Source organism: Dermochelys coriacea, chromosome 4 (genome assembly GCF_009764565.3).
Source record: "Dermochelys coriacea isolate rDerCor1 chromosome 4, rDerCor1.pri.v4, whole genome shotgun sequence".
NCBI classification, from domain to species: domain Eukaryota; kingdom Metazoa; phylum Chordata; order Testudines; family Dermochelyidae; genus Dermochelys; species Dermochelys coriacea.
In genome coordinates, this window is record NC_050071.1 from 29,113,679 (window position 1) to 29,125,808 (window position 12,130).

The following is a 12,130-nucleotide window of genomic DNA, read 5'->3' on the forward strand; positions in this document are numbered from 1 at the left end:
AAGTATTTAAAATTTCAGATGCTTCTCTAAACCAAATTTTGGTCTGAAAGTCAGCGTGGAAATTTCTGAAGATCAGACTCTTCTCCAAGATTTCCAGAACTGCTTGAGTCATGCTGGAAATACCAAGAGCCAGTTTCTTCTGAAATTTTAGGGATTGTGTTTCCAGATGATATAACAGCAAAAGCAGAAGTATGTAAATTTATGAACCTCAAATACTCACATTTTGTTTGTTTTGAAGTTTGAGACCATTCTTATTTGGTCTGAACTGTTTTGCCAAACGTCAAAAATACTTAAAATTTCTCTCATGAAATTTGATGAAAGAATTAAGCCTCTATATATTTCTGAATGAGGGCAAGGATGGGCAATTATAAAATCTTATTTAAATAAGTAAACAATATTACTGCATTGAATTTTTTGTACATTGTTGTTGTCAGGGTTTTTTAAGAGTTTGGTGAAAAGCACCATATACATATATGTTATGGCATAGGCTACTAGGGGTTTGACCTTCTGGATGATTTAAGAGAATTAAGAGTTTTCAGATCCATATCAAAACTTTTGACCTATTACCTGGCTGCAGAGTCACTCATGTCACCACTATATTTTGGATTTAAAAATACTGGCCTGTGTTATTTATTTGAGTCAGTTTTATTCATGACTGGACTGACTTTGCTTGAAAGGGCAAATTGAGAGTTCCATACTCCACTGTTAAAAACCTGAAACATTCCACAAACATGGAAAAGTTATGAGTAGATAAGAGCCTAGGAAATGAGTTTACCTAATCAGATGTTCTACTTTGCAAAAGATTGTTATTCTACGTAAAGCAGCACGGAGGAGCAACCGAGGGAAAAGAAAAGATAGATAAGTGGTGGAAAAAGTCTCAGTCAGTCACAAGAGGCTATGCCTTGTATCATTCTATCCAGAAAATAAACATGCTCGTTTGTTTCATCTGCCTATGATAACTTGTCTTTTAGGCCTTGATCCTGCAAAATCTTAACTGTGCTTAATTTTGCACATGTGAACAGTCTCACTAACATCAAAAGAAATACCAACATGCCTAAAGTTAAGCATGTGCGTACATCTTTGGAAGATCGGGGTCTCTAGGCTGTAAACTTTGTGGGGTGGGGACTCATAATTTAATACACATCTTTACAGTACCTAGCATAATGAGGCCCTAATTTGGTTGAAGCCTTTAGGTTCTACTGAAATAGAAGATTAATAAATAGTTGTTGTTGTTGTTAATAATAACTATTGTAGGAAGCAGCAACAATTTCACACCTATACCATAACTCTTATCTCTTGGTATTTGCCTCTCCTAGGTTAGTTTTTAACTCATTCTCTCATCCCTGCATCCCTTCACTTCAAAATAACCATTTCCTCTGAAAACATTGCAAATGCAGAAGGTAGAAGGAAAATTTAGATTGAAAAAAGCATATCTAAAGACGACAGAGAGAAGAGAGAGAGAGCGCGCGCGTGCGCGAGCAATAGCTGGACAGTAAAACAAATTTTAATTGTTTATTAATATTTATCTTAGGTGGACGCCAAACTCAAGCAGCTTAATGGGACCAAATTGGAGGGCCCAGATAATCTCCATCCAAGAATATTAAAGGAATTGGCACATGAAATTCCAAGCAATAGGAAGGATTTTTAACGAATCCATAAACTCAGTGGTCATATCCTATAACTGGAGAATTGCACCTATATTTAAGAATGGGGAAAAAAGTGACCAGCAAGTTTGACCTCAGTTGAATGAAAGGTCTTAAAACAAATGTTGAAAGTGAGAGTAATTAAATAGAAGTAAAGACTAATTGGGACAAAAAACAACATGGTTTCATGAAAGATCATGCCAGACTAACCTGATCTCTTTCTTTGAGAAGATAACCGATTTTCTAGATCTTATCTACCTGGATTTCAGTAAAGTATTTGGTACAGTTCCACATGGGAAATTATTAGTTAAACTGGAGAAGATGGGGATTAATATGAGAATTGAAAGGTGGGTAAGGAACTGGTTTAAAGGGGAGATTATAAAAGGTCATGCTGAAAGGGAAACTGTCAGGCTGGAGGGAGGTTACTAGTGGAGTTCCTTAAGGATTGGTTTTGGGATGGATTTTATTTAGCATTTTCATTAATGACCTTGGAACAAACAAACAAACAAAAAAAAGGAAAAAACCTCACTGTACTGGTTGATCACAAGATGATTTTGAGCCATCAATGTGATGTGGTCATTAAAAAGGCTAATCCAATCCTAAAATGCATTAGGTAAGTATTTCCAGAACAGATAGGGAAGCGTTATTACCATTAGAAAGGCACCGGTGAGACCTCATCTGGAATACTGTGCACAACCCTGGTCTCCCATGTGTGAGAAAAAAAGAATTCAACCTGAACCAAGTTCAGAGGAGGCCTCCTTGGATGATGAGAAAAATGGAGAACCTACATTATGAGAGGAAACTTAAGGAGCTTGGTTTGTTTAGCCTAACAAAATGGAGGAGGAGGGAAGATTGAGTGTTCTCTATGATTAAATCAGAGGGATAAACACCAGGGAGGGAAAGGAATTATTTAAGTTAAGGGCCAATGTTGGCACAAGAACAAATGGATATAAACTGGCCAATAAGTTTAGGCTTGGAATTACATGAGGGTTTCTAACCATTGGAGGAGTGACGTTCTGGAACAGGCTTCCAAGGGGAGTATCGGGGTCAAAAAAATCTAAGTTGCTTTAAGACTGAGCTTGATAAGTTTATGGAGGGGATGGTATGATGAAATTGCCTACAATAGCCCAAGGCCTGTCCATGACTACTATTAGCAAATATCTGGGGGATGGGGCATAGAGAGGGAGGGTTCTGAGTTACTATAGAAAATTCTTTCTTGGGTGTCTGGTTGGTGCGTCTAGCCCACATGCTCAAGGTCTAACTGATTGCCATATTTTGGGTCAGGGAGGAATTTGCTCCCAAGTCGGATAGGTAAAAAACAACAAACAACAAACACAACAACAACAGTGTCTGCCATCCTCTGAAGCATGGGGCACAGGTCATTTGCTGGTTTGAACTAGAGTAAATGGTGGATACTCTGTAACTTGAAGTCTTTAAATCATGATTTGAGGACTACAGTAACTCAGCCACAGTGCATTGGTCCTACTACAGGAGTGGGTGGGTGAGCCCTACAATGTGTAGGGGGTCAGAACAAATGACCAGGATAGTCTCTTCTGGCCTTACAGTCTATAATATGCCGAGAGATTTTATTGTGCTAAGAAGCATTAACTATATTTTAATCAACACAAAATGTCTATTTTTATTTATTCTACATTCTCACATTTAAAGCAATGTACATTAATCTCTTCCCTTTGCATTTTCAAATTCCTTCCTCCTACCCTATGCAATTTCCATTGTGTTTGTAATGATAATGACTTACATTTATATAGCACCTTTCATCCAGAAGGATTCTAAATGCTTGGCAGCCTACAGATAGGGACAATTTCGCCCACTACAGAAACACAGCCAGGTCTGAACTGCATTGTGTCTGTTTCAAACTGCTGTGTGATGTTGTACAGTGGAAGGCAGAAAGTTGCATGTTTTATTTGTATTTCATTAGTTTGTTGGCCCACCTTTTTATTCTATTTGGAAACTGCAAGAAGGCTTAACAGCCCCTGATCTGCACTGTCCAAAATAAAAGGCAGGGGGAGGGGGATTGGTGTGGGTGGGGAGGGCTCAGCAATGATCTGTAGCACTTACAGGCTTTACCATCATGTCATCTAAGCCTGCTCCCAGTTGCACTGGCAGGCACCTGTGGTGAATGATAGGTCCTAAATTTGCCACAGCAGATGCAGTTTCAGTCTTCGTTACTTAACTGGATCTGTGACCGTGTGACCTACGTCACATTAGATAGGCTCCATCTTCTATTAAAGCTTATTCAATGAAAACGATCCTCTTGAGATAAGAGAGCCGATGCTCATCTCGAATGGTGTAAGGCAGCCAGAGCTTGCTTATATACTGCAGTTTTTCATATCTTTCTAAAATTTGCTATATTAGTTACTGTTGATGCTGTCTCTGGAAGATGGGTCCTGTATGCTGCAGTTCATTAGTCTCAGACCTTTCTCTCTGCATCCATCCTATCTATGAGCACTAGATACTGTTGAAATTCTAGCTATCTAGACTGGTTAATTTGGTGACTACAAGATAGGCACGACACTCCACACTGTTTTTTGTCGTGAAGTGGATCAGCACAGATTCGGAGTGAAGACTGCTATCTACTGAATCACCAAAGTCACTTCTGGCAAGACTTGTATTTTACCATAGGGCTCCTACCCAAGTATTAACCTAATTCAGCACTGCTTAACATAAATCTGATGATAGGCCAAAGCAGCATAAACCAGGTTACTTCTTTTCCTTGTTGACTTTCCAGTTCTATTTGCCTTAGAATGTTGTTCTGGCACCTTTCACCATAGTATCTGAATGCCTTCCATATTACTAGAGCAGCAAAGTGAGGTAGCTAGTAGATTTGACAGTATCTTTGGCTCTTCTCTTGTTGTAGGGAAGCAAAGGGGAAATGCCATTCTGGTTAGGCTAGAAAAATTCTCTCAAAAAGAGGAAGGTCTTGCAGAATGACCTAAAGGTGGCCAGAGTCTGTTCCTTCTTCATTTTTGTTCAGGTCTCCCAATACGTTGTTCCTGTGAACCAATTTCCCTTCCTTGTCAGCAATTTACTGAAAGGGGAGAGCGGAGAATCTGCAGTGTTTACTCCTGACTGAACAGCCCTGAATCAAAAGATGCTTGTGATTCAGGAATGTGGCTTTAAAACAAAAGTTGGTCCCTAATAAAAGTGACAGGAGGAGGGGAGTCAGTCAGGTGACCAGAAAAAATGTATTATATTTTTAAGCCAAAAAAATAGAGTGAATCCAGATTTTGCCTTACTTTTTAAGGATGAAATGAGTAATTTCTGAACAATGCAAGTGTCAGTTCACATATTTTCTGTGTGTTCATGGTAGCGTCCTATTTGGGTGTATAAGTGGTACATTGGGATGGAAACACAATGTAGAATAGGATTTTATAAAAAGGACATTCGCTGATTGGCTGACTGTTTAGTTAAGTCAGAAGTTTTTTTAATCAACTCTTTCATATTTTAAGAATCATTCTTGTCTTGAAACTTGGGGGGGGGTTTGGTTTTGTCACTCAGTTGTAACATAAGCAGTTGAAATTTAAGGCAAATACATTTATTCTAATTGTTACAGGTAAAATTGAAGGGAACTGTAAATAAGATGTTCAGCAACCAAACAGTAATGGGTTTAGGCTCAGCCCAAGTGCCTAGGATATATCAACTAATCAAACATGATTCAAGGTGATAAACTGCTATATTGATGGTATATGCAAGAAAAGTGGTTTTTACAGTAGATGGTCTAAAAATTAGCATTGTTTAAAATATTATGGTATTACGTTTTGGATAATACATTTTTTATTTACAAAATGCCTCATGATTGAAGGATTTTGTTACTAAAATAAATTTTAAGATGGACTAATAATGCGAACTATTTTTACAGAATCAAAAAAGGAGCCCCCTCAAATAAATCATACAATAAAAATGTAAACTGGTGAGCAAATATACAAGCCGGCTTTGCATACATTCTCTGCAAATGTTTTAGCTCTTTGTGACAGCATATTTCCAAAATGTTAGAAGATAACAGCCTATTGTTGCAGGGACTACTTACTGAAAACATGTGAAACAGTGCTGTGCATTGGGTGAAATGGAACACAAGGCTTCTATGTAATCATATTATAATGAACTGGCCAGTGTTTATGCACGTACTGCTTCCTTCTAACCACTGGAATCAGAACTGCTGAAATGTGCATCATAGGGCCTATACTGCTAGTAATAACAGATAACGGAGAGTCTCCTTTAATTCAAATGATAGGGGTTTGAACTTTTGGCAAAGGGGGATCTCATTCGTATGTCCAAAGTTACTGTCATTTTGAATAACCAGTTATTTCATGGTGACTACATCTGATCTGAATTCGGATTAGATTAAATTTAGCCATTTTAGATTCAGATAAGCATTTCCCAATTTGAAAAAATAATCACTTTGCGACTTGTCTAATAGCACACCCTCATCCTACAACTGGGTGCAGGAGGATGGACCCTTGTATCTGCACAAGGTCCCATTGTCATCAGTGGTGCTCTATGGGGCTGCAAGGGTCCTCCTGCATGGGAACAATTACAGGATTAGTGCTCTAGGCTGCCCACTAAAAGGCTTGTAGTTCAGTTCTCTCCAAAATTTGGTCATAACTATCTCTCCCCTGTGCTGATTGCCTGACTCCAATAGCCTCCCAGTCCTCCCTTCCCTTCCTTTGTCTTTCCATTTAGCTAATTCCCACCATGCACACACCCCGCTTTACCAAAGGAATTTAAAAACAAAATAAAAACAAAACAAAACAAAACAAAAAAACAGAGGTGGGCAAACTACAGTCTGCGGGCCACATCTGGCCCACGGGACCCTCCTGCTTGGCCCCTGAACTCCTGGCCCGGAAGACTAGCTCCTGGCCCCTCCCCTGCTGTTCCCCCTCCCCCCCACAGCTTCAACTCACAGTGCCACTAGTGCAATGCTCTGGGCGGTGGGGTTGTGAGCTCTTGCTGGGCAGCGCAGCTGCAGAGCCACCACCTGACCTGGTGCTCTGTGCTGCACGGTGGCGTGGCTGGCTCCAGCCGGGTGGCAAGGCTGCCTGTCCTGGTGCTCAGGGCAGCGCGGCTGTAGCGCGGCTGTAGCGCCGCCAGCCACCAGTGCTCCAGGTAGCGTGGTAAGGGGGCAGGGGAGTTCAGGGTGGTGATCAGGGGGTATGGGTGGTGATAGGAGTCGGGGTGGTCAGAGGGTGGGGAACAGGGGGGTTGAATGGGGGCAGGAGTCCCAGGGGGGAAGTTAGGAATGAGGGGTTGGATGGGGCGGCGAGGAGCAGTCAGGAGTGGGGGCTCCGGGGGCGGTGAGGGGACAGGGAGAAATGGATGGGGCAGGGGTCCCAGGGCGGCCATCAGGGGACAGGGAACGGGGTGGGGCTTGGATGGGACAGGAGTCCCTGGGGGGCCATAGGGGGCGAGAACCAGGGGGGTCGGATGGGGGCAGTGTCCGGGCCATGCCTGGCTGTCTTGGGAGGCACAGCCTCTTCTAACCGGCCCTCCATACAATTTCGAAAACCCGAAGTGGCCCGCCCCTGAAATAAACCATTAAACATTAAAATAAATCATGGAACTAACATAACATTTGCAAACCATCACTCTGTTATATCTCTTTGCCAATCCCTTTGTGTCCTGTCTATTTGGATTGTCAGCTTTTCAGAATATGAAGTATCTCTTATTCTATGTTTGTGCACAACCTAGCGCAAAGGAGCCTCATTCTCAGCTGGCCCATAGATACTACTGTAATAAACGTACTAAAACAAAAATAATTTGAAATTCAGACAGGTGAAATTTAGATAAGGAAAAAGTGTGAAATGCATTTTTAAACATGCAGTGCAAGGTGGATTGATTTAATTAAACTATTTTAATCATAATTTAAATCAGCAAGCAGGACATCTCGATTTACATCATCAGTTTTAATTTTGTTTTGAAATGTTTAGTTATTTTCCTAAATAAAGGTTGATTCTTATTACTTAAATAGTCCTAAAACATTTTGATTTGCCCAATAACTTCTTTTTGCTAACCAGGAGGATACATTACATCTATACACAATTTATTTATAGCTTAATATATTTATTCAGATGCTTAATTTTTAAACGTTTTATTGTGTTAGAAAATGGTGAATGAAGCAGTTCTTATTTACCAAATGATTAATTTTTTTTTCTTGTGATTTGTGTAAAGCTCAGTTTGGATGCAAATTGGAACTCAAAAATGCACAAAACAGCATTTTAATATGTGTTTTATTAGTTAAATAAACTACCTTAAAATGTGCTGGATATACAAGATAAACTATTTTTTCAAAACATATTTTACATTTAAAACTAAATGATTAAAAAACATTATAACCTGGCCATGACCAACACTCCGAGGCACTACAATAATACACGTAAATAAATAAGTGGATAAATAAACAACAACAATAACAATCTGTAGTTGGTGATTGAACTGGTTATTTCTGGTCACTATGTCTTTTAAGATTTTAAAACTAGTAGATCTCATCCCCTCACACCTGGTGTTTATTCACAGAGTTGAACAGAAAAACAAGTATTCCTGCTTTTTTAGCTCCCAATCAGTTTCTTAAACGTTGAATGAACTAGTCATAGAACTAATTTAGCTGAATAAACAAAAGAAGAAAACATTCCCTCTGCACCTGTAAAAAAGACTACTGCTGTCAAATGCTGGATTAGTGCTTCAATTAATTCTGTTTAAGGTGTTTAACCAGTGACTTCCACCAGTTCAGTAATTTGATTTTCTTTAAAACTTAAGCAGCATACAATTGCTTATTTTTTAAAAAATTCCATTTACATTGTTTGAATATATTATGGTAAATATAGGCCTTAACATAGATGATTATAATTTCAAATTGTTTTATTTTAAAATGTATTTTTAAACTAATAGAGGACTTTATGAAAAAAAATTCCACCCTAGCACAGTGACATTTTATGTGAAACAAATTCTGTCCCCATGCTTGCCATTCATATCTATTAAGCTCTCAAGCAGCCATGCATTTGTCAAATTATTATTAAAATCACACTGCAAGTAGCCTTGTATTTAAAAAGAGAAGTAGCAAACTTACTTCAATACTGAAGTACCCTCTGTCCACATAGTCCCCCAAGAAGAGGTATCGTGTGTTGGCAGGAGAACCTCCTACTTCAAATAGCTTCATCAAATCGAAGAATTGTCCATGGATGTCCCCACAAACTAGGAGAAATTAAAATAGTTTGTTACATCATCAGTTCAATTCGTTTTACCAGATTAAGCACACACAATTTTACAGTGTTTACCTTCATAATAAAAATGCTGTATTATATTCTATTGTTCACCAGCTATTTTGTTTGTGCCAACTTACAATTTATATCTACATTGACATGATTGGTGAGGGTGGGCTGCCAGTCAGCAGAAATTGATGACAATTCCTGAGTAAAAACATCATCATTTTTCACTTTTGCATGCATCTACATGTATTGTACAAAAGGTTACCACATGATTAAGTAATGTTTTTAGACCAGAGTTTTACAAATGACTTGAGATTTTTAAAATATATTTATACATATTTTATTTTTTTTAAATGCCCATCCCTTGCTATGGCCACTTTGTGCAAAGCATAAAATATTGATAATTAAAGGACCCACCAAAATATCCAGAATAAGAAAACACACTAAACAAATTAGTCCCTTCAAACAGTCTCATTCCCTCCTCCAATAATCACTATGCCTACCTGCCCTGTCCCCAAATCCATATAAATATCAGCAGACCTTGCAGCATAAATGGAAGGTCAACCAACAAGATAGTGCAACATAACTGACTGGTTAATTCACACAAAAGTCTCTCACTTCTTACAGAGTCAAAATAGGAAGAAACATGACAGAAAATAATACACTACTTCTCTCAGTGCATGCTTCCAAATAGTTGGGCACACTTTTGTGCCTAACAAGCAATAAATTCACATAAGCTTTTGCATCAATTTCTGCATAAAGGTCTTACTTTCCTATTGAAAATCATGCCTCAAAATTATTTCATGCTGTGAAGAAGCTGTAATCACTTCTCCACACAGATTCAATACTACAGCAACTGTAATGAAGTTCCACCAAATTAACAACCCCACAACAATGCAAACATCAATAATATCTCATTGTCTCATCACAGTATAGTGTCACATATTCTTTACTTTTAGTTAAAAGAAACCAGACTCTCTTTTTCAAAGTACAGTTTGTAAGCCGGTTTAGGACAGCTCCAGCCAAAGCTCTCACCCCCTCCCGCACCCCAACACTGTTCCCCAGCCCGGTGAAAGTGAATGAGGGTGAGGGAGAGCGAGCAACAGACGGAGGGGGGATGGAGTGAGTGGGGGCAGGGCCTCAGAAGCGGCGGGGCAGGGAGGGTTCATGGGGAAGCTGTGGGGTAGAGACAGGGCAAGGGTGTTTGGGTTAATGCAATTACAAAGTTGGCAACCCTAAGTAGAGCAAATAACAAAATATAGCAAAGGTGGTGATCACGCATACCTTACTCTCATGAGTAACCAACGTGAAGTTAGAGGTACCACTTATGAGTTAGAACTGCAGGATCAGCTTCTATGCTCTCTTTTATCCTTTACTGTGCATTGCTGTACACCATGAAGTAAAAACTGCATAACTACAGTCTTATAAAAAAAAATATAAAGTTTCTTCCATCAAATAGCGCAACTACCTAAAGACTAGTGCTCTTTCACCAGTTTTGTATTACATTGTGTAATCTTTTCTTTCCAGGTGACATTTTATTTTCATGAGTTTTGAGATGCGAATCTTCAAGTGTTAATTAAGATACCTTCATCTGAAAGTGATTTCCAGCAAAGGATAACAACTATCATTCTATAACAATGCAAAAATAAAGTTTACATTTAAATCCTCACACAACATGATGGAAAAGCTGTCTTTGTAAAGTCATTTTTTTAAATATGAAGCTGTCATTATCTGCAATGAAGGAAAATTCTGGATCAACTTTATTTATGTAATTGGTTTATCTTGCAAACTGCTTCAAATTGACTCTGTTCCTCTGTGTACATATACTGAGCAGAGAAGAACAGTGAGCCAGAACACCTGCCCTCTTCAATTCAGACTGAGAAACTTTTTAGTATTATAAAGCAGTACAATTCTAACAATTAACAATACATGTAAATCTGAAATGTAACATGCTTGAGAGATTCTGAATGTACTTAACTTAGATTTATCATGACTACAGGAAAAGGCAAAAGCTACTTCATGTTAACAGGGGTGTGTCTATATGTATGTGTTTGCAATGGTCATTTCAGAGAAATTCATAAGTAAGACTTGCTTAGAAAGAAATCTTTCTATTTCCATCGATTTGTTATAAGTGGAAATGGAGAACAGAGTACAATTATAATCAGGATGGAGAAAAAATAAAATTTGCAGAACCCTGTCCACTCAAGTTCTATTATTATTATTAAGCAGGTAATGAAAATTCCTGTTAATTTACAAACACAGGATCCAATTCTCATCTTATTCATGACTGGCTTCAGAAAATGTCTATCCAGAAACTGCTTTCAGAAAAGACGCTTGAAAACCAAAAGGAAAAAAAAAATTAAAGTAACAGTTTACTCCTAAATAACAGGAACAAGCTCTGAATTATAAGCATAAAACTAGCAGGGAATCCTGTCCGCAGAAACTGGAAAGATGTGGCTTAAGAACAGATGACAACAGATGAGTTATGATCATATATTATGCCCATGTCCCAAAATTTCATTAATAAGGTCAACATTTTACATATAGATAATCAGATCTGTATTTTATATGGACTATCATAACGAGGGCTGAAGAACTTTTCATTTTCATGATTTTAATATATACTTTTAAAATATCCTGTCAGCATCCTATTTGTGTCCTAGCTTTTCGTTGGATGTTAAGGTTTGGAACTAGAGAATGGAATAGGAATTTCCAAGGAACTGTGAAAAAACATAACTGATTTGATAGGTTATTTTTTGGGGTGCTGTTCACCTACCTTCACCCCTCAGTTATACTTTTCAAGTTTTGGAGACGCTTGCACAACAACAATTATTTCTGATTTTCATTTGGGGGAAAGAAATGTTTACTTGCTATTTTTACCTACCCCGTGCTCCCCTTTTTCTCATAGGTGGTCTCCTTTCCTGGTTGTAAGAATATGGAATAGAGGGTCAAATCTGATGGGGGGATGATAAGGACAATTAGCAGCACCTATTGGCATCTGCCACCTGCTTCCACCGTCAAGAGGAATCCAGAACATGAAGAGGTCTGGAACCTGTACGGGCTACTCGTACAGCTCATTCTTTCCCACTCCATTATGAGAGGAGCACATGAAGAGAACTAGATGGGAGGCTCACAGAATGGATTGAGGCTGGGAGAGTAAGCCCAAATAACAGCACTAGCAATTCTTTGGGAACGGAGGACCCTCCGACCCCCTCCTCTGCTATAAAAGTGAATTGCCTTAGGCCCTGCTAACTGTCTCTCAGGGTT

General features: G+C 38.8%; 1 protein-coding gene across 2 annotated transcripts in view; it reads right to left on the reverse strand.

Moving 5' to 3' along the window:
* The window catches only part of PPP3CA (protein phosphatase 3 catalytic subunit alpha), a 345,008-nt gene that overhangs the window by 105,238 nt on the left and 227,640 nt on the right, over positions 1-12,130 (reverse strand). For both annotated transcript variants that reach the window (XM_038399269.2, XM_038399270.2), the window contains exon 3: positions 8,725-8,849. In XM_038399269.2, coding sequence (XP_038255197.1) covers positions 8,725-8,849 — 125 coding nt within the window. The remainder of the gene's footprint in view (positions 1-8,724; positions 8,850-12,130) is intronic.